The sequence below is a fragment of the Elephas maximus genome, chromosome 16 (genome assembly GCF_024166365.1).
Source record: "Elephas maximus indicus isolate mEleMax1 chromosome 16, mEleMax1 primary haplotype, whole genome shotgun sequence".
In the NCBI taxonomy this organism is placed as follows: Eukaryota; Metazoa; Chordata; class Mammalia; order Proboscidea; family Elephantidae; genus Elephas; species Elephas maximus.
This window is the reverse complement of record NC_064834.1, coordinates 1,403,416-1,425,868: the sequence shown is the minus strand read 5'-3', so window position 1 is coordinate 1,425,868 and position 22,453 is coordinate 1,403,416. Positions and strand designations below refer to the sequence as shown.

The 22,453-nt window shown below is 46.9% G+C and overlaps 1 protein-coding gene across 10 annotated transcripts in view; it reads left to right on the top strand.

Annotated features, from left to right (window-relative positions):
• FRMPD2 (FERM and PDZ domain containing 2) overlaps positions 1–22,453 on the top strand; it is a 229,655-nt gene that overhangs the window by 31,235 nt on the left and 175,967 nt on the right. For 7 of the 10 annotated variants that reach the window (XM_049854931.1, XM_049854930.1, XM_049854925.1 and 4 more), the window contains exons 3-10: positions 166–323; positions 4,369–4,434; positions 8,284–8,475; positions 10,590–10,701; positions 11,380–11,467; positions 14,870–15,005; positions 17,195–17,266; positions 19,723–19,897. In XM_049854931.1, coding sequence (XP_049710888.1) covers positions 166–323; positions 4,369–4,434; positions 8,284–8,475; positions 10,590–10,701; positions 11,380–11,467; positions 14,870–15,005; positions 17,195–17,266; positions 19,723–19,897 — 999 coding nt within the window. Of the gene's footprint in view, positions 1–165; positions 324–3,727; positions 4,012–4,368; positions 4,435–8,283; positions 8,476–10,589; positions 10,702–11,379; positions 11,468–14,869; positions 15,006–17,194; positions 17,267–19,722; positions 19,898–22,453 lie in introns of those variants that run through there. The other 3 variants (XM_049854926.1, XM_049854924.1, XM_049854928.1) reach the window with 3 other exon arrangements.

Sequence of the window (22,453 nt, the reverse complement as noted above, 5' to 3'; positions counted from 1 at the left end):
CAGGGCCAGGAGGGACGGCAGCACAGTGTGCTCTGCTCCATGTTCTACTGGGTCTTGCTCACGGCCCATCCCAGGGCCTGAGACTGCGAGGCTGGGCACAATGCCAGGATGGGCCCTCTAGGCAGTGGCACTGGTCTGCACTCCTGATCGCTGCCTTGGTTTCAGAGTCTTCAGACTACGTGGTCTGCCCCTGGTCGGCCCTGCTCTCTGTGACTGGGAATCTTTCTTTCCAAGACCATGTTTCTCACGTTGAGGCTGCTCCTTTCAAGGCCCCTGAGCTGCTGCAGGGACAGAGCAATGACGAACTGCCTGATGTGTCTCAGGTAAGGCCTGCGGCATCTCTGCAGCTCCCTGGGCCCTGTCTTCTGGGAAAGGCCGGTACTGGGGACAGTGTCCCCAGCTCCCAGCTCAGCCCAAGGAGCCTGGTTCTGAACACTGAATTAAGAGTTGGCTTAAAGAAGTTTATTCCCAGGCTTTCTTTCCACTCCCCTTGAACAGGGATAAGCCAACTTCTCTGAGCTCCAATTTCCACATCTGTAAAGTGGGGTTAGCATTGCCTAATCCATCCGGTTATCACAAATATTAAAAAGAAGTGCCGGAAAAGGTGTGGTTAAATGATTTAACACAATGGTACCATTGCATGTAGCAAAAACCCTGCAAAGGACCCAGCAGTCTGTGTCTCAATCCTAAAGCGTAAGTGAAGACTGATTTAGCTGCAGCAATGTTCACTGCTGCATTGCTGACATTAGTGATAAACTGGAAACCAGCTAAATGTTCAGTGGGGGTGGACATGAAATATGGACAGCCATTACAATAATGCTGTAGAAGTTTATTTAATGATTTGAAAAGAAATTCAGTATAAACATTAGAATGTGATACTAGTTTTGGATAAATATACACACATACAGACACACACACACACACACACAGAAAAAGTTCAAAAACTGTATATACCAAAGTGTTTGCAGTGATTATTTCTGGATGGCAACATCAGTGGGATTTTTGTGTTTCCTGCCATGGCCATGTTTTGCTTCTAACTTGGATGCATGCAGCCCAGATGTTTGAAAACATAGAGGCTAGGGAGGCCCTATCCTCAGCTTCTGAGCATCCAAAGGAAAAGAAGTCCCAGTTCCAAGGATGCCTCCTGAGAGGGGCAGACTGTTCAGATCTGCATTTTTTTCATGCAAGGACAAGTGAAAGGAACAGAACTCATTTACTAAATGACCACTCTGCATCCTCTCTGGGCCTCACTAGCTTCTAGGTTTTCACATGTCGGGGCCCATGTGTCTCCAAGTCAGTCAAAGCCTGGCAGTCCCAGTCACAGTGGCTCTGGCTTCTCTGCCCCCTGGCAGTAGTGTGGGTATCCCAGGCCCACACATCCTTTCCTGCACTGCCATGATCCCCGAGTCAGTCACTGGAGTCTTATCTTGGACACCAATGCAGGTGTCTCTCAGACCCCCTCAGCCTGAGTCTCCTGGTCAGTGTTCCATTCACACCACGTTGCCTCCTGCACTTTGGACTCACTAAATTCCACATGGCATCTGGCTTTCTGGCAAGCACTGAAGGGCATGCTGATGCAACTGGAAAATGCAAGGGAGTTAGTTTCCTATGAGGTGAATCTTAACCAATGGTGAGTGAGAGTTGGGAGGGAACAGAGAAGATAAATTTCCCACCCTCCCTCTCCTTGGTAGACTGCCTTGAAATATTGTTTATCCACACAAGCCTTCCAGAGAACTCTCGAATGCCAGGAAGAAGACGTGCTCGCTACATTTCCTGCTCTGCTCTGTAGCTTACTGTAAGGATGTGGGCTGCCTCCTCACATCTGTCCTTGCCTCCTTTCCCCTTCACTGCTCACCTCATTGCCCTGAGTTTACAGTTCCTGAATGAAGTGTCAGCACTTAATCCTTACCTCAGGCCCTGCTTTCTGAAGGACCTGAGCTCAGACAGATCTGGAGTGCTCCTAGGGACCTGCCTGGGTTTCTCTCAGCACTCGCTGGTGAGTCATCCCTTCTCCTGACTGCATTTTTTTTCTCCGTTGACTACCTTGTGAAGCTCTAGTCACTCCTCTGCTCAGAGCGTCTTTGAACTGAGCTAGAGAAAAACACCCTCCTTTCTCCAGTCTCCTCTGTGTGGAGGAACCAGGTCTCCTCAGCTAAGGCAGTGGGAGTTCTGAGGCTAAAGGAACAAAGCAAGTTAAGAACTGGGGAGGTGTGGAGTTGAAAGTCTAGATCCAGAAGATAAGGGTGAGTTTGAGCTGGGAGAGAGCCAGTGTGAGGGAGAGACTGAGTTCTGAATGAACCAAACAGCCAGTTTTGTTGAAGGATTAACTCTCTAGGCTTATGAGGTATGGCATGTGGGAATGGGGTTAAGGAGCCAGAAGCCACCAGCCTGGCCCTGTTTGTTAAGCCCAGAGGCAGGGTTACCTGGGCACTCGGTCTTTGACAGCACCCTAACACCCATTTCATTAATTGCTGCTCTCTTCCATCGTCACAGGCTCCTCTCTTTCAAACCAGTGGGCAAAGAGCCTGCGGGGTTGGGCTGGGGTCTCAGGAGGGGCTGTGCTCTGCATCCTCCCCCAGCCCCAGGCCTCATTCAGAGGTTAGGAGGGTACACTCTGACTCCCTCTCTTCTCAGCCTTTCTCTAACCAGTACATTCAGACATTTCTCCCCTGTTGCTTGGAGCTTTAGTCACAGGTGGAGGTGGATGGTATGGGGTGGTCTATAGTTACAAGTCACTTGTGCCACCATTGCCCCATCCCATGGTTATGGCAGACATCACCAAACGATCATGGCATTTTTTTCCACTGAGCCAAGGAGACGTCATCCTTCTCCAGGAAGCTTCTACTAATGGACTGGAATTGCAACGAAGTATGTGGACATTGTGATCCCAGGCCTTGCCCTGGGACATATTTAGACAGAGCCCTCGGCATCCGGTGAGGCTCTGAGGTGTGGACGGTGCTGAGGACACGGCTGCAGCATCTGCTCTCAGGTCACCTCTCTGAAGACAAGAGCACATCTTGTCAACTCTCCTGCCTTGGTGTCTAGAAACTAGTTACATTCATCAGAAGGATGGTTGGCTGCTTTTAGGTGCAATCTCAGACCAAATAAGAGCTAATTGGCCCATGTCACACTGAACACATGCTGTTGAGTCAGGTAAAAACCAAAAAACAAAGACCACACATATTAAACTCAGTGCACTGCTCAATCAGCCACATGCTTTAATAGGCTGTGGTTCATTAATTCAATGTCTTCCTTCCAAGTCCCCCAGTTCCTGAATGAAGCAGTATGCCCTGTCAGTTATAATAGAGGCCCCATTATTATAATAAACTGGCATTTACTGAGGACTTGATATAATCCAGAGGTGACATAGCAAAGTAGTTAAAGGCAGGATTGCCTGGGTTCAAGCCCTGGCTTTGGGACTTACTTGGCCAAGTTCTCTAACTTGTCCTTTTTTTCTCCTCTGTAAAATGAAGATGATAAAAATATCTACCTCAGGGTTTGTGAGAACTAAATAAGTTAATATAAACAAAAGACTTAGAACAAGGCCTGGTGTATTATAAGTGTTCTATGTACAATAAAAACAACAACAATAATTATTATCATTATTACCATCTCCTGATAACTTTTTACTTTTTTTTTATGTACAATAAAAACAGCAACAATAATTATTATCATTATTACCATCTCCTGATACTTTTTACTCTACCCTCATGAGTTTTCAGGCAGAATACTCGCTTTAAAGATGAAGAAACTAAAAAGGCTCAGAGAGGTCAGACAATGCTCTTCTCATCCCACCATGCTGCTTCCTGACAAGATATGATGCTTTTTAACAAGGCCGAACCACAGTGTGTCAAGTACAAATGATTTTGATGACAAGAAACAGCCTAAACCACAGTGGCTGAAACCACAGATATGGTTATTAATTACTTAATAAGAAATACCAGGATTGGTCAGCAGCTCAGCAATGTCATCCAAGATGATATTCAGCTCTGTTCCACCTATTGCTTCATGGTGAGAATATGGCTGCCATGACTCCATGTATCACATCAGTGTTCAAGGCAGGGACAATAGGAGGAGGGTGGGACCAGACACATTTGTTCCTTTTGTCAGTAAAGCAAAAATTTTCTCAAAAGCCTCCCAACAGACTTCTGCTATGTCTTATGTCTCTTTAGCCAAAACTGAGTGTTATAATCCCTGCTAGAAAGCAAATTCCTGGCTCTCCAGCCTGTAGAGTAGGAGGCAGCAAAGTTGAAGGGAGTTGCAGATGCTTGTTAGACTAGCCATCCATCCACTTGAATTGCATTTTGCTTGCAGGACCATTGAAGAACACAATGACAGAATCTAACCATTTGCTTTTCTTTTGGGCAGATGCACGTCTATTCTTTAGGAATGACCCTCTACTGGTCTGCAGGGTTTCATGTTCCACCAAACCAGGTCTGTAAACAAGATCCTCAAAGTCTTGCCAGGTCATGCCTTTGGGTTTATTATGAGGTTTTCTCCAGGGCGGGACCACATCTATCAAACATACATGCCACCACTCTCTATTCCTAGGTTCTAGTAAGGCATTGCCCCTTGATTACAGAACACTTTCATGCTAAGTCCAGAAAAACCTTAGAATTCTACTCAACATAGTACTTCAGGCAGCCACAGCTGGGATTGGAAAACAAGGTAAGAGTTATTTGTCATCATTTCACAGAGAAAATAGCAAGCTAGATGCTTTTATAGACACTGAAAAATGCAGATTTACAAATGAAGGCCTTTTTTTATAATAATATCTTATCGTGTTTTCAGTGAAGGTTTACACAGCAGTTTAGGTTCCCATTCAACAATTTCTACACAAGTTGTTCAGTGACATTGGTTACATTCTTCACAATGCGTGAACATTCTCATTATTTCCATTCTGGTTTCCATTTCTATAAGTCTAGTTTCCCTGCCCCCTTACATTCTCATCTTTGTTTTAAAGTTAATTGTTGGCCGTTTGGTCTCATATAGGTGATTTTTTAAAGGACCACAGGATTTTTTTTTAAAGGCAGTCGCTGGGTTATGAACATCAGACTTACATACACCCTGTAGTTACAAACCAACCCCCATAAAGCCTATTATATTTTGTTTTCTGTTGCTCATGCATTTGTTGTGTTGAAAAAAAATAGGTCCTAAAGCTTTGTTCCTCTATTTTCTTCCAAGAACTTTATAGTTTTAGATTTAGCATTTAGGTCCTTGATCCATTTTGAATTAGCTTTTATGTATGGTGTGAGGTATGGCTCTTGTTTCATTTTTCTGCATGTGGAAATCCAGTTTTGCCAGCACCATTCATTGAAGAGATTTTCCTTTCCCATTGAATGGATTTGGCACCTTTGTCAAAAATCAATTGGCCATAGATGTTTGGATTTATTTCCGGATTTTCAGTTATATTCCACTGGTCTATGTGTCTATCATTAAACCAGTACCAAGCTGTTTTGATTACTGTAGCTGTGTCATGTGTTTTGAAGTCAGGAAGTGTGAGGCCTCCCACTTTATAAAGCAGCCCTTCCTGAAGGGAGATGCTTCCCTGAAAAGAGTTTTGTGCTGAACAAAATGGGAAAATGCTTCCTACAATCTCTCTCTCTCGGAAGACTCTTCTGAGTAGTTTATTAAAGACCCTGAGAAGGTTTCAAGCATCAAACTTTCTTTTTTTAATTGTTCATCATAGGATTTTACAACATTTTTAACTACAGAATGTGTGTGTGTGTGTACTTTTTAATTTAACACCTGTGAGTCTAGACTTCTTTCTTCTCTGTCCTTCCCTTCCTTTCCTTTCCCTCCCCCTTGTCCCTTCTTCCTTCCTTCCCTGCTGTCCTTCCTTCTGGGCTTCTGTAATTCAACATCCAACATCTAAGTGCTTCTGGAAGGCTCTTTCTAAAACAGACCCTCTCATGTTCCTCCCGCTGGGACTCTGTCCTCACTACCCACTACCCACAGGGCTAAGTTCCAGCTCTCAGCAAGGCCTGCAGGGAGCCCAGAACGAGGTCCTGAGGTCCTCCTGTGGCTCCAGTTCCTCTCTTAAACTTTCCCACATGCAGACTCACTTCCTGGGTGTGTGGCCTGGGCAGTTGTCACACAGGCTTACACTTGGTTTAATCTTCTGCTTAATTTTCATCATTTTGCACAGGGCCCTGGTCCCGCCCCAAACTCCCTTCCTTTGTGACTCATGCCAACTCATTCACCCTCACAACTTTGCATACTGTGGTTCCTCTACCTGCACCTCACTCCCCCACTTTCCCCCGGTTAGCTCCAGTATATGCCTTAAGATTTACTCCAAGGTCCCTCCTCAGCTCCTCCCCCAAGGTGGGCTAGCCTCTTGCTCTGTTATTACCATGTGCTTTGATTCCCTCAGCCAAGGCCCTTATCACTCTGTACTGTCATCGTCTATTTCACGATCATCTTTCGCATCAGACTGCGAACTTCTCCAAGGCAGGGACTGTCTCTTTCATCTTTCTCGAGTCCCTGCGTAGGCCCTGTCCATGGGAAGCACTCCGGTTTGCTATTGAGTGTAGGCTGGCCACAGGCTAAGGTAGGAATTCACAAGGAATGCTTTATGGCAAGAAACCCTGGTGGCATAGTGGTTAAGGGCTACGGCTGCTAACCAAAACGTCAGCAGTTTGAATCTGCCAGGCGCTCCTTGGAAACCCTATGGGGCAGTTCTACTCTGTCCTATAGGGTTGCTATTAGTCGGAATTGACTTGATGGCAGTGGGTTAGTGGGCTTTATGGCAAGAAATGGCAGTACAGCCCTTATCTGGAAAATGACTTTCCAGATAAACTATGGGTTGAGCACGAGAAAAAGCCTGATTTTTGGTCTGAATCTGAGGTCTTCCCTGTATAAATGATGGCCATTTAAGTGCATGAAGGAAGTGCTTAAAGAAATATCTACTTTTTTTCCTTTTGCTCGATGTGTACATGTGATATAAAGTTCAATCAACATTTGTTGAGCACTTGTGCTGACTGCTGGCAATTCCAGAATGGAAACGCCTCAATTCTCCTGTTCCTGGAGCACACAGTCTAGGGTGTGTTAGTCAGCTGTGGCTGCTGTAACACAAATACCACAGCTGGGTGGCTTTCAAGGACACAAGTTTATTGTCTCACAGCTCTGGAGACTGAAAGTCCAAGTCAGGGTTTCAGCGGTATCGATTCCTTCCTTGTCAGTAGTTCGGGGTGTGTATTGCCTTTCCCAGTACTGCTTGCAGCTATGTGTGATCTGCTGAGAAGTGGTTAGATTTAACACTCGTTCTAGTAAATGTGGCCTAATTAACATAGCAAAGAAAACTCTCCAAACAGGATTACATCCACAGGTATAAGGGTTAGGACTCCAACGCATATTTTGGGGGGACTCAATTCAATCCATAACACAGGGAAAAGGACCAGTCTAAGACATGATGGGCTCCCCAGGTGAGTGTGAGTCAAAGGCTGATCTCTGATTTGACCTGTATGCTTGGCCCAGGAGGAACTCTGCTTTTTCAAGCACCTGGTGTCATGAGCATTCCAAGCACAGGTTTGGGCTCTCTGGGAACTGAAAGACATTACAGGTTAAAAAGCAGCAAACAACACACAACTGATGCAGAAATAATTGTTTTGCATATTGCGACTGCAATAATGTATCTGGTGTCCATTCTTAAACTCTCATGAAGGAGCAGCATCTTTTGTGGATGTTGTTTTAGTCATGTAGTGCTGTTATAATACCACAAGTGATGGCTTTAACAAAGAGAAATTTATTCTCTCATAGTCTGGGAGGCTAGAAGTCTGAATTCAGGGTGCCAGCTCCAGGGGAAGGCTTTCTCTCTCTGTCAGCTCTGGAGGAAGGTCTTTGTCATCAATCTTCCCCGATCTAGGAGCTTCTCAGCACAGGGGCCCCAGGTCCAAAGGATGCACTGTGCTCCCAGCGCTCCTTTCTTGGTGGTATGAGGTTCCCCATCTCTCTGCTCACTTCTCTCTTTTACATCTCAAAAGAGGTTAGCTCAAATTGTAGACTGAGTCTACATAACAGCTGCTAATCCCATCTCATTAACATCATAGAGGCAGGATTTACAACACATAGGGAAATCACATCAGATGACAAAACAGTGGACAATCACAAAATACTGGGAATCACGGCCTAGCCAAGTTGACAGATATTTTGGGGGGGGTCACAATTCAATCCATGACAGACGTAATGAGAATGTCCGTTTTCATTAGTCTCCAGCTGCACACTTGACAAGATATTGAATTCAGTGGCACTCCAGCCTTCTCACCAGCCCTGTCTGCTCCCTAGCCTCTGCAGCTCTGTGAGCCCCTGCACTCCATTCTGCTCACCATGTGTGAAGACCAGCCCTACAGGCGGCTATCACTGCAGTCTGTTTTGGAAGCTTGTCAAGTTCATCAGCAAGAAGTGGCTATATACCCAGCCCCTGCTGCTCTCCATATAAGACGACTGGTTGGCTTGGTCCTGGGCACCATCACTGAGGTCAGTATACTACCAGTTGCCATCAAGTTGACTCTGACCCATGACAACCCATGTGTGTCAGAGTAGAGCTGTGCTCCATAGAGTTAACCTTTGGTTAACTGCTAGACTGCTAACCAAAAGGTTAGAGGTTCGAGTCTACCCAGAGGTACCTTGGAAGAAAGGTCTGGCAGTCTACTTCTAAAAAATCAGAGATTAAAAGCCCTATGGAGCACATTTCTACTCTGACATACATGAGGCCACCATGAGTCAAAATTGACTAGATGCCAATCCGAGGTTGTATAGACCTGCACTTTCCAATATGGTAGTCACTAGGCACATGTAGCTGTTTAAATTTAAATTAGTTGAGTTTACATGAATTGATATGGGATAAAATTAGAAATTCAGTCCCTCAGTCACGCCTGCCACATTTCAAGTATGCAGCTGGTGACTACCATATTGGACAGGGTAGACCTAGAACGTGCCCATCATCGCAGTTCTGGTGGGCAGCTCTAGTGAAGGTCTTTGGGCAGCTAGATTCCATTCATCTATCAGAATCTAACTCTAGGCCTCACATGAGAAGCCTTCCCTGACCATGGCCATGCCGTCACCAGGTACCCTCCCCTCTACTATCTAGAACCTTGTGAGAGTCCCCTTGTAGCACTGTCACACTGTGCTGCTTGCTGTCCCATTCACACCAGTGCCTAGAAAGAGGCCTGGCATATAGTACATGTTTGGCTTAGGTCGGGTTCCCTAGGAGCAAATTCAGAGACAGGAGTCATTGTACAAGTTATTTATCAGGAAGGTGCTTCCAGGAGAGGGACAGTGATGGGAGAAAGATACCAGTACAAGTAGCTATGGAGTGAACTCCAACTCATGAGGGCCTTATGTGTGTCAGAGTAGAACCATGCTCCATAGGGTTTTCAATGGCTGTTTTTTTGGAAGTAAATCATCAAGCCTTTCTTCCAAGGCACATCTGAGTGAACTTGAACCTCCAACCTTTCAGTTAGCAGCTGAGCGTGTTAGTCATTTGTACCATCCTGGGACTCCAGGAGAAAGATAGGCTGGAGGAAAAGCTGATCAAGGAGGTGGTCTTCATTGGACCAGCCTCAGTTGGTCTCATGGGGAACTTCGAGGATTGATTGCACCACAGAGTTGGTCCCTTGTGAGGCAAGGGCAGGGCTGGGGCTAGGTCTAGGGTGAGGCAAGCCAGGTGCCTATGGTACAAAATTTAAATACATTTGCACTCCAGAGGAATTAGAGGGAGACAAAGCCAGAGACCAGCTGGGTGGTCATTGCACTTGTCCAAGGACAAGCTGGAGAACTGAGACCAAGTCTAATGCTAAAGCTATGTGGCTGGAGATGCACGGACAGACTGGTGGGTGGCTGCCAACCTGAAGCTAGGCAGCGCCTCTCCCATCCTGCCCTCCCTCTTGGACTCTTCTCTCTTGGACTGTGAACTTGTTGTTCCTATTAACTGAGCCAAAAGATTTGGTGGGGAAGGGGGGTATATTCATGTGAAAGACATTGAAGCCTGAAGTCCATTAGTGTGTTACTGTCCTCTGATGGGTGCTGTGCCAACCTGCAGTGTCTCCATCAGGGACCATAAAGGAGATTTCAGTTACTGAGTTGACATACTTTGGGGCTCGGCACTGTGATAGGTGAGCTGCAATGGTGCAAACATCCAGCACACAGTAACGTGGAAGAGGGGTGAGGAGTGGGGAGACAGGTAGGCAAACTTCGCGATAGGACACGGTGCACAGTAACAGAGAGCTGTGAGTTCAGTGGTGGGGAAGGCCAGTAAAAGGGCGTTACATCCGCCTCAAGGGAAGAGGTGGAGAGGACAGAGCTGGGCCTCCTAGGCAAAGAGAAGCTTACCAGAGAGACTTCCACAGTGGAGGGGATTCCAGGCACTGCCATGTGTGGGTACTGGGAGAGCGGGGCTGGGGAGGCCCTATGGTGTGTGTGGGTGGGTGGGCACAGAGTGAGTTCCAGCTACTAGAGCAGGCTTCGTTAGGTTCTCACCGTGTGGGGCAGAGGGCTCTACACCTAGTTAGTCTAACAGCCAATTTGCATGTGTCCACATGAATGGCCCCTTGGACCTTGGGACACGGATGTACGATGCACTTGACCCTCAGATGGAGAGGAGAGTTGTGGAAGAGAACACCCCCTTACAGCAGGGCAGAAGCTACCTGCTTAGGAAGAGGCTGCAGCAGGCCAGCACACCACGGTCTTTGCATCCCAGCAGAGGTGGGTAAGGCACCCTCAGCATTCCCTGGGTGGGTGGGGGACACCTGTCTCCTGCCCGAAATGGACCAGATGTCTGGGCTGTAGGGCAGAGCCAGCCCATTTAAACCTCACTCTTCCAATAAGCCCCTTAGGAGAAGGGGCGAGCTTAGGACCCATTAGTATTTTGAGGAAAGCTTCATTTGGGGATACAATTTAACAGAGTATATCAAATGAAACTCTTTTAATGAGTTCTAACTGTCCAAGTTGATAAAACAAATGTTAAAAACTTTCCCTTTAATTAGCATCTAGAATTTTTTTAGAAGGAACAAAAAGAAGAGTAATTCCTGAGATTGATTTTGTTGCTGCATTCCAGGTGTGTTGAAAGAGTGACTCTTTGGAATCATCTTTAAATCCTTTACTACTTTTCAGCTAAGTCTGCGTTTTCTTTCTCTCTTTTTTTCATTAATATTGTTATTTGTTGTCCCTAAAACAAGGTCCTCTGCTTCATTAGGCTTCCTCCCCCACCCCCCAACTCTGCCTTTTTCTACGTGAGGAGATAGACTCAGAGAGGTTAAGTAATTTTGCCAGGGTTGCACAGCTAGCAAGTTAGAATGGTGGTATTTGCACTCAGGGCTACCTGATTCAAGAAAACCATGTTCTTTGCCTCTGCTCATGCCTTCCACCATGATGTTCGGTTAGTTTCAGAGAGAAGCACAGAGATCCAGAGCTCCCTGGAGCACTGTTCCAGCGCCTCAGCGCACAGTGGCTGCAGCCTCTTTGTTAACAGGTAAGCAGCAAAGCCTTGTGATCTTGGTGTGGGTGCTGCTCACTTCATGCTTCTCCACTGATTATTCGTGGTAAGCTCCTTGCTTCTCTGGAGGCAACAAACATTGACACGTGAGGAAGCCACACTGGATACAAGGCTAAAGGCCTGATGGCAACTGTGCTGTCAGAGGGTTCTGTCTCCTTTGGAGAACCAAGTTCAGGCCCAGTTTTAGAAAAGCAATGTGCTTTGATATTATTTTAATTATCTCTTGCCACATGATGCTGCATAACAAAAAATCACAAAGCACAGTGGCTAAAAACAGCAGTTATTTATTTAGCTCATGATTCTATGGGTTGGTTATTTAGGCTGTGCTCAGCTGGGGAGGTTCTTGATTCAGCTGGGCACCCTTGTGTATCTGTGATCAGCTGCCGCTTAGCTGGGCAGCTTTGCTTCTGGAGGTTGGCTGGCTATTGTCTGAGGAGCCCTGACTCTCCTCCAAGGAGCCTCTCCTCCACCAGCAGCCTGGCCTAGATTGTTCTCATAGCAGTGCCAGCACTCCGAGAGAGAGTGACAGCGAGCGTGAGAGAGAGTGAAATAAGAGTCTCTTTAGGCCTAGGCTCAGAAATAGCCCACTGACACTTGCACCACATGCTATTGGCTAAAGCAAGTCATAAGCCGGCCCACATTCAAGGGCTGGGGAAATAGACTCCACCTCTTTATGGGAGGAATGGTAAGTTTACATTGCAAGGGACATGGATTAGAAAGAAGAATTAAGGCTATTTTTGCAATTAGCCTAACATAGATGCTTAAATTTGATTAAAACCACATGTGCCCATATCCTTCTGAATCTGAAACCATGGATGTTTGGAAACTTTACAGATTTACTTTTGTATTGGTTTCTACCCCCACAGGTTTGTCAGTTTGTCGTACTGTAGGGGATTGCACATTGCTATGATGCTGGAAGCTATGCCACCAGTATTCAAATACCCCAGGGTCACCCATGGCAGACAGCTTTCAGCTGAGCTTCCAGATTAAGACAGATTAGGAAGAAGAACTCGGCGGTCTACTTCTGAAAAGCATTAGCCAGTGAAAACCTTATGAACAGCAGTGGAACATTGTCTGATATAGTGCTGGAAGATGAGCACCACAGGTTGGAAGGCACTCAAAAGATGACTGGGGAAGAGCTGCCTCCTCCAAGTAGAGTCAACCCTAACGACGTGGATGGAGTAAAGCTTTTGGGACCTTCATTTGCTGATGTGGCACAACTCAAAATGAGAAGAAACAGTGGCAAATGTCCATTAATAATTAGAGTGTGGAATGTATGAAGTATGAATCTAGGAAAATTGGAAATCAGCAAAAATGAAATGAAACACATAAAGATCAATATCTTAGGCATTAGTGAGCTGAAATGGATTGGTATTGGTCATTTTGAATTGGACAATCATATAGTCTACTATGCCAGGAATGACAAATTGAAGAGAAAGGGTGTTGCATTCATCGTCAAAAAGAACATTTCAAGATCTATCCTGAAGTACAACGCTGTCAGTGATAGGATAATATCCATATGCCTATAAGGAAAATCAGTTAATACACACCAACCACTAAGGCCAAAGATAAAGAAATTGAAGATTTTAACCAACTTCTGCAGTTTGAAATTAATCAAACATGCAATCCGGATGCACTGATAATTACTGGTGATTGGAATGTGAAAGTTAGAAACAAAGAAGGATCAGTAGTTGGAAAATATGGTCTTGGTGATAGAAACGATGCCAGAGGTTTCATGATAGAATTCTGCAAGACCAACGACTTCTTCACTGCAAATACCTTTTTTCACCCACATAGATGGTGACTATTACACATGGATGTCACCAGATGGAACACACAGAAATCAAATCGACTACATCTGTGGAAAAAGACCATGGAAAATTTCAATGTCATCAGTCAGAACAAGGCCGGGGTGACTGCGGATCAGACCATCAATTACTCATATGCAAGTTCAAGTTGAAACTGAAGAAAATTAGAACAAGTCCTTGAGAGCCAAAGCATGATCTTGAGTATTTCCCACCTGAATTTAGAGACCATCTCAAGAATAGGTTTGACTCACTGAACACTAATGACTGAAGACCAGATGAATTGTGATATGACATCAAGAACATCATGCATGAATAAAGCAAGAGGTCATTTAAAAGACCGGAGAGAAAGAAAAGACCTAAATGGATGTCAGCAGAGACTCTGAAACTTGTTCTTGAAGATTGAGTAGCTAAAGCAAAAGGGAAAATGGATGAAGTAAAAGAGCTGAACAGAAGATTTCAAAGGGCAGCTCAAGAAGACATGTGCAAAGACCTGGAGATAGAAAACAAAAGGGAAGAACACACTCAGCATTTCTCAAGCTGAAAGAACTCAAGAAAAAATTTAAGCTTTGAGTTGCAATATTGAAAGATTTTACAGGGAAAATATTAAACGATGTAGGAAGCATCAAAAGAAGATGGAAGGAATACACAGAGTCAATATGTTCAAAAGAACTGGTCGAAGGTCAACCATTTCAGGAAGTAACATATGATCAGGGACCGATTGTACTGAAGGAAGAAGTCCGAGCCGCACTGAAGGCATTGGTGAAAAACAAGGCTCTGGGAATTGGTGGAACACCAGTTGAGATGTTTCAACCAATGGATGTAGCATTGAAGTGCTCGCTTGTCTATGCCAAGAATTTGAAAGACAGTTACCTGGCCAACTGACTGGAAGAGATCCAAGTTTATGCCAATTCCCAAGAAAGGTGTTCCAACAAATGTGGAAATTATCAAACCATATCATTAATATCACATGCAAGCAAAATTTCACTGAAGATCATTCAAAAGTGGCTGCAGCAGTGTATGACAGGGAGTTGCCAGAAATTCAAGCCAGATTTAGAGGAGGACGTAGAGCCAGGGATATCATTGTGGATGTCAGATGGATCCTGGCTGAAAGCACAAAATACCGGAAAGATGTTTACCTGTGTTTTATTGACTATGCTAAGACATTTGAACAATATAAATAAGGAAGAAAGTAAAAAGCACCTGTGGTCCCAGCACCCACTTCAGGAATCGTTCAGGACTTGCCTGTTATTAGCACCCAGGAGCCAGGAGGCAGAGTCGTGGGGCGGTGAGGAAGCGGACTGCGGCATGGCAGGGCGGCGGTGGGGGGCTCTGGGTTCAATGCCCCCACAAGCCCGCACCCTCATCCTGTGGCTTTGCAACCTTCACTTCTCTGGCCTCAGTTTCCACCTTTGAAAAATTCATATGACAACACTCCCCTAGGTTTGGGGCTGAAGGGGACATGAGAATGAGGCTGTACCTGGCCCGCTGAGGGCCTGCACCTGATGAGCCTCTCTGAAATGGAAGCTCTGCCACGGCTGACAGTTTTCTTCCCTTCTCTGACCCTTGGCAGCGCTCTTCCTGCTGAAGTACCCCAGGACCTTCAGGAGGGCCATCGGTTCAGCTCAGGATCTGCTTTCTCTGTGGCGTCAGAAAACTCACGGCCAGCTGCTCCTTCGCAAAGGGGTTTCCTGCAAAGAAAAGAAAAGGTGAGACAAGAGGGGCCTGCAGGACACTCTCCCAAGAGGTTTGACACAGCAGCTGACATGAGCAGGGGCCTCCAGCAGCTGACCCAGACCATCCTCTCTGTGGGCCAGCAGAATCCAGGAGGGTCACACCATGATCTGATAGTCTGACCAGTGGAGTGGCTTGTAAGCAGTGTCACTGGCCTTTCTGAGCCCTTCATTTTTGGGCTGTGTGGACTGGGTGGGGGAGTTTTGGTGTGGGGTTTAAGTCTTGGTTTTTCCACTTAAAAGCTGTGAGATCCTGGAGAAATTTCACTTCCCTGAGTCTCTGTTTTCACGCCTCATTTGTCTCACAAAGCTGCTGCTATGAGGCTTAAGCTAGGCTGTACATAGGAAGGAAACCCTGGTGGCATAGTGGTTAAGTGCTAGGGGTGCTAACCAAAAGGTCAGCAGTTTGAATCCACCAGGCACTCCTTGGAAACTCTGTGCGGCAGTTCTACTCTGTCCTATAGGGTCGCTGTGAGTTGGAATTGACTTGACGGCAGTGGGTTTGGTTTTTGGTTTCTTGGGTGTGCAGGAAAGTTTTCTGTGCTCAGAGGCACAGACCAAGTAGATGATGGTATTTGCGTCACAGCCAACCACACACCAAGTTCTTGGTTGTTACTTGGGATATTGTGTAAAAACTCCCAGGAACCAAGCCCCTAGGTAGGGAGAAGGTCAGCGTGGGTATAGCCGTTGTTACAAATGGCCAGTGTTCCGTGCACTGCAGGTTTCCAGAGATATAGATAGATTTGTTGTTTTTTTATGTTCAGGCTGAAACTTACTGAGTTGGATTAAAATAGCCATGAATTTTACAATTCAGGCCAGTAGGTGGCCTCACTGATGCAGGCACTGTGTAAGCAGTGAGCAGGATATAAAGGTGGAGATGGCAGGCCCACCCCTCAGGAAGCTCACAGGCATTGGGGTACAAGACAGTGGTAGTGATACCCACGCCATTTAAGATGTAAAAGAATGGACAAGCAAAGTGGAAGGTACTTGGAAGGGGCCTTCTGAGCAGAGGAACATGCAGGAGCAAATATAGGACAGGCAGGGAGGCTTGGTTAGGGGGAGACAGTCTCTCTTCTGGATGGTTAAATAGGATATGTTTGGGGGAGTGTGGGAAGTTAAGGCTAGAGAGTACCAGGGCCAACCCAGGCCTCGAAGCCCATGCTGATGGAATCCTGACTTCTCGCAGCAGTCTAGGCTTGCCTAAGGGGCCAACTTGCTGAGTCTGTGCTGGTAGAGCGAGGTCAGGGGATGCACCCTCAGGCCCAAAGGACCTGCCAAAAGCAGCCACTTGAGGTGATTAGAAAAAAGCACCCCCAGGTACCGTAGGCAGTGTGCTAGAAGCCCCATGCAATTTTATCACTTACTGGTTGTATGACACCGATAAGTTTCTTAACCACTTGGACATTCAATTTTCTCACCTGTAAAATGGGTTAAGAATATGCACCCATGGAAAGATGGTTGGGTAGAAACAGCAATGGGCATGAAACCATTCCTGAGTCAGAGGGCAAAGCAAACCAGAAGCACTGTGAAGCCAGGAACAGCTGCCCGTGCCCACTGCTGCTTCAAAGTCCAGAGCCAAGAAAGTGTTCCATCTAATTCAAATATTACGATTTTTTGTTTTTAAAAAATATTTTTCTTACATATAATATATAGTCGTATTGCCTAATGTGATTTATGGAGCCATGGTTGCCCAGTGGTTAAGCACTCGGCTGCTGACGGAAAGGTAAGCAGCTCGAATCCCCAGCCGCTCCTTGGAAACACTAGGGGGCAGTTCTGCTCTGTCCCGCAGGGTCGCTGTGAGTTGGAATCGACTTGACAGCAGTGGGTTTACAGGCTAATGTGATTTATAGTTGTGAGACACACAGAAGACTATGTAGCTGTATGTGAATTATGAAACTCGTAATGACGGGGCCATCCCTGTGCCCAAGGTAAGAGCTAGAACAATGCCAACACCATTACCCGCACCGTGAGGCTTCCGACTGGTGACTCCCAGACAATTGTGGCCTCACCCAGTTAAGTCCTGTATCACTGAAACCTGCTTTCTGCCAGCCCTGGAGGGGAGTGCTAGGGTGGTAAGCTCAGGGTGAAGCCGAGTCCCAAAGCTGAGGCCTAGCTCCGCAGCGCCTGTCTTTTCTGCCCTAAGTGACTTTGCTGTGTCCCCCCAGTTCTCTAGGCCTGAATTCGTCCGTCTTGCTGGAGAGGCCCCGGCAACCTTGCATCTGCCTGGATCGATTGCGGTAACTATTAGCTTAGACTGGGCAGGGGTGGAGGGTGGCAGCAGCCACCACAGGCTGGCAAGCCCAGACATGGACATGGAGGGGCAGCTTCGCTCTCAGCCCAGGCACCTGTGCTGTCTCCTCAGACCCCACCAGAGTGGTCTGGTCACGTGGCTCCTGCTTCACGCCCTACATCAGCCTCCTCTTCTTTAAATGTGGGGGATTCTCCAACTTCTGGCCAAATCCTGCTTATCCTCCATACCCAGCTCAGTCTTTGCCTCTTCCACCAGGAGATATTTTCTAAGCATCCCGTATGTGCCAGGTGCCATCCTAGGCTCTGGATCTACGATGTGAACAAAGTAAAGTCCTTTTCACATGGCGCTTACATGCTAGCAGGGGGAGGCAGAAAATAAACAAATATGCAAACCTGATAGTATGCCAGGCTGTACTGTGAGCTCTGGGGTGGAGAACGACTGCAGCGGGGAAGAGGGGTTTGCTCTGTTAGAGAGGGTGGCTGGGGGGAGGCTGCTCTAGAGGTGCCATTTGAGCAGAGCCTGGGATGAAGTGAGGGGGTGAGCCCTGTGGGCTTTGTGGGGAGGATATCCAGGCAGGGGGAGCAGGAAGAGCAAAAGCCTGAGCCAGAACTCAGGAGCTGGTGGTCACTGGGCAGGACAGGAAGGAGGCCAGGTGGGCCTGGAGTCCCAGGGAGCAGGAGAATTGGTAGCCAAGACGCAAGCCCAGGGAAGTGGAGAGGCAGTGGGAGGCAGAACGCACAAAAGCCAAGGCTCCAAGCCCCCAGGGCATGCTCCATTGTCCATGGGACTTCACTAAAAAACACAAATCCAGAGAGATGATTATTAAGAATTTCAAGATTGCAACTGCAGGGCCTTATTCCCCAAGTGCAGGGCCCTGAGCAGCTGTGCTGGTCACCCGGCCTCCTATCAGCTGCAGGGTTCCTCAGCTTTGCTCGTAAGAATCACCAGGGCAGCTGTAAAAAGTACCCATCCTTGGGCCTTGCCCCAGATCCATCAGATCATCTCTGGGGGTGGCTCCCCCGCACAGCAGAGTGGGAGCTCAGGGCTCAGGTGTGCTCCTGTAGTCACCTGTGCCCACTATGGTGGGGGAAATGCCCTTCCATGGAGTCCTGGGATCCACACTGACCTCTGGAGCATGGAGACTGCCCTCAGCGTCCAGAAAGGTTGGGGGTGCTACAGGTCTTGAGGGCACTAAATCCTGTCTCCCCAGTGTCCATCCATTGCTGTCCTTCAGTGAGGAGTTCCCGTGTAGGTCCCAGGCTGGCTGAGGCCCTGTCTTTGGGGAGGTCTCCATCTGAAGGAGTAGACAACATAGCCTGACGGTTCCAGAACTGCTTGGGAGGGCCAGGGGAGCTGAGTCCCAGGGGCTATGAGTGCAGAGAAGGCCACAGACAAAGGTCCTGAGCTGCAGCTGAAGACTCTCAGTGGTGTGCTGTGTGGGGAAGAGCCCTGCAGGCAGTCGGAACAGCAGGAAAGGCCTGTGTGGCACCAGAATGATGGGGTGGCCTGGGAGGCCTGAGCCAAGGACAGTCATGTTGGGCGGGGGGTGGAGGCGGTGGTAGGGATGAGCCTGGTAGTAATGGGAGGAGGGGGACGAGGCAGAAGGCAGGCTCCAGTAAGTGTGTTTGAATGTAGCCTTGCTGGCCAGTTTCTAGATGGTAAATAATCCACCACCCATCTGTCAGTCTGTTGTACTCTGGTGGCTTGCAGGTTGCTATGATGCTGGAAGCTATGCCACTGGTGGATAAAAAACCAGCAGGGTCACCCATGGTGGACAGGTTTCAGGGGAGCTTCCACACTAAGACAGACTAGGAGGAAAGGCCTGGTGAACTACTTCTGAAAATTAGTCAACGAAACCCTGTGGACTGAAGAACGCTGTCTGAGACTTCCACTCACTTTGGACACGCCATCAGTAGGGACTGATTGCTGAAGGACGTCATATTTGGCAAAGCGAAGGACCAGTGAAGGTGAGGAAAACCATCAATGAGGCGGATTGACACGATAGCCACAGCAACGGACTCAAATATGCCGACAATTACAACGATGGCGCAGCACCAGGCCACGTCACCAACTCGTGCTCCGTGGAGGTGGGGTGGCGTCAGGTTGGCCCGGCACCGCGGGGGAGTAGGACCCCCTGATGAGGATCCTGGGTGGCTCTCAGAGGTCGGAACCTGAGGGCAGTGGGATTTCCACAGGGGAAAGACATCAGTCAGAGCTGGTCCTCAGCCTTCCTGGCCCCTGCACAGGCTGGCAGACGGTGGGGATCTGAGTCCAGGCTCTGCCTCTTACTAACTGTCCAACCAAGGGCAAGTCCTTACCATCTCTGAGTCTCACTTTCTCATTTGCCAAACGGGAATAATAAACATACTTATGTCTTGCATGTGGCGTGAGCTCAACATCTCATAGTTATCAATATAATTGAGACTGTTATTGCTCTTTCAGGCCAAGAAACGGAAATGCTATCTGGCTCTCAGGGACCTCTGTGTGGTCCTGCTGAGTGGGCAGTGTTTGGAGGTGAAGTGTGACACTGAGTCAACAGTGGGTGCCATCTTTAATGCCATCACGTCCTTTGAGGACCTTGGGGAAGTCACCTACTTTGGCTTGGCTTACCTGAAAGGTAAGTATCTCCTGGGTAGTCCACATCTGAAATGTTTGCCTCTCTTGTTTTTTTTTTTTTACTAACCCAGGTACCTGGGTACTTGAGCTCTTTTCCTTCTGGCAAGCTTCTTCAGGTTGCGATGCCTCACTCTGCACACTTAGACGTTAGTTAGCTTGGTGAAGGCTTCAAATGTTCCTGTGTAAAGTGTTAAGTGCAGAAGACCATAGTAAAATCCTGAACATGGGATATTGTGCTTGCCGTCTCTGGTTGACCAATCTCAGGGCATTGAAGATAAGAGAAGCAAATGCTAAGAACATTTCCATCTAATCATAGAGGATTAATGAGGAATCGTCACCACCCCCAACCCCAGCCTAAGAACCCATTCCGAAGATCCTGAGTGAAAGCATTTGTACATCTTCCCATCTTTGCCCTTCCTTTAAGGAACTCCTTATTCCCATCTAGAGCCCTTTGATGGTACAAACATTATACACTCAGCTGCTAACTGGAAGGTTGACAGTTTGGGTCCACCCAGAGGCACCTTGGAAGAAAGGCCTGGTGATCTACTTCTGAAAAATCAACCACTGAAAACAGGCTTCGCTTGTGTTCCGTGCTCCTGGGTGCTAATGACCACTGTTGCGCTGCAGCCAGTCCCCTGAGACCTGCTCTCTAGGCCTTCTGCACCCCTCTGCCCCTCCCTATCCCTCCACTGCTGTGTGCAGCTAATGCCCTGAGACCCGCCCTTTAGGCCTTCTACACCCCCTGCCCCTCCCTGCCCCTCCACTGCTGCCTACTCAGTTCACTGCTCCTCCCATGGGTCTCGTGAGACAGATGAGGAGTTTGATGCTTACTGGGTGACATAGTTCAACAAGCCAAATATCAATGCCTGGAACTGCATAAAGGGATGAACATACTTGTTGGCTACGATTTGGTACCAGAACCTCAATCTCTATGCTGCTTTGTGGGCAGGCAGACAGTTAAACGATTTCACTAGTTAGTTCACATTCTGGAGGTTGTTAAGGACAAAGCAGGCCCCCATAACGAAATCTACCACTATTCCACCCAGGAACTTAGACCAACTTTGGATAAATTGAGAATTTCCACTCCAGAGGAGCTGGGCCTTAGCAAAATGTGAACTCCCATGGATGGGCTTCCCAAGACTTTATTGGTATTGCTTCTTGATTATAAATAGTCACCTGGAAAAGCTGATAACATCTTACCTCGACTGAACAAGTTTTCCTTTCTTGAATACCAAACCATGTAATGGTAACTTGGGCTTTAATAAAAGGGAAAAGAGTTCCAACTGGAAAAAAGCCCAAAAACACTATGGAGCACAGTTCTACTCTGACACACACTCAGTCACCATAAGTTGGATTGATTCGAAAGACAGCAACTGGTATTCCTACCCACCCCAAATGCCCGTTTGGCACCCTTGCAGCTCTTTAACTGCTGTATGGGGTCTTAGGAAGCAGACAGGCCTTCAGCTTAAGTCCTGGCTCTACCAGCCATCTTGCTTATGTATCACAATCTTGTCATTCTCCTATTCTTCTATCCCTAATTGAAGATCATAGCATGAACCTCGTGAGCTGTGTTTGATCATTCAGTGTACCACAGGATGCAGGGATAGGGTGTCCTTATCTCCCCATAGTCTTTATCAGACCACCAAAAGACTCCTCCAGATAAATATAACCATAATATGCTTTGATGTACTCAATTGATGTTTATGTTATCTTTTGTAAAGTGTAAATAAAGCATCTTTAGAAAATGTTTTGTTTTTTTGATCTGTAACGTGAAATCTTACCCAAAAGAATTGGTCAATGTTCAACCATTTCAGGAAGTAAGATATGATGAGGAACGATGGTACTGAAGGAAGAAGTCCAAGCTGCACTGAAGGCATTGGCAAAAAACAAGGCTTCAGGAACTGACAAAATACCAACTGAGATGTTTCAACAAACAGATGCAGCCCTGGAAGTGCTCACTCATCTATACCAAGAAATTTGGAACCCAGCTACCTGGTGAACTGGCTGGAAGACACCCATATTTATGCCTGTTCCCAGGAAAGGTGATCCAACTGAATGAGGAAATTATCGAAAAATATCATTAATATCACACAAAAGTAAATTTTTGCTGAAGGTCATTCAAAAGTGGCCGTAGCAGTACATCAACAGGGAACTGCCAGAAATTTAAGCCAGATTCAGAAGAAGATGTGGAACCAGGGATATCATTGCTGATGTCAGATGGATCCTGGCTGAAAGCAGAGAATAACAGAAAGATGTTTACCTGTGTTTTATTGACTATGCAAAGGCATTCAACTGTGTGGATCATAACAAATTATGGATAACATTACGAAAAATGGGAATTCCAGAACACCTAGTTGTGCTTGTGAGTAACCTGTACGCAGATCAAGAGGCAGTCTTTCAAACAGAACAAGGGGATACTGTGCGTTTTAAAGTCAGGAAAAGTGTGTGTCAGGGTTGTATCCTTCCACCATACCTATTTAATCTATGCTGAGCAAATAATTCAAGAACCTGGACTATATGAAGAAGAACGGGGCATCAGGATTGGAAGAAGACTTAT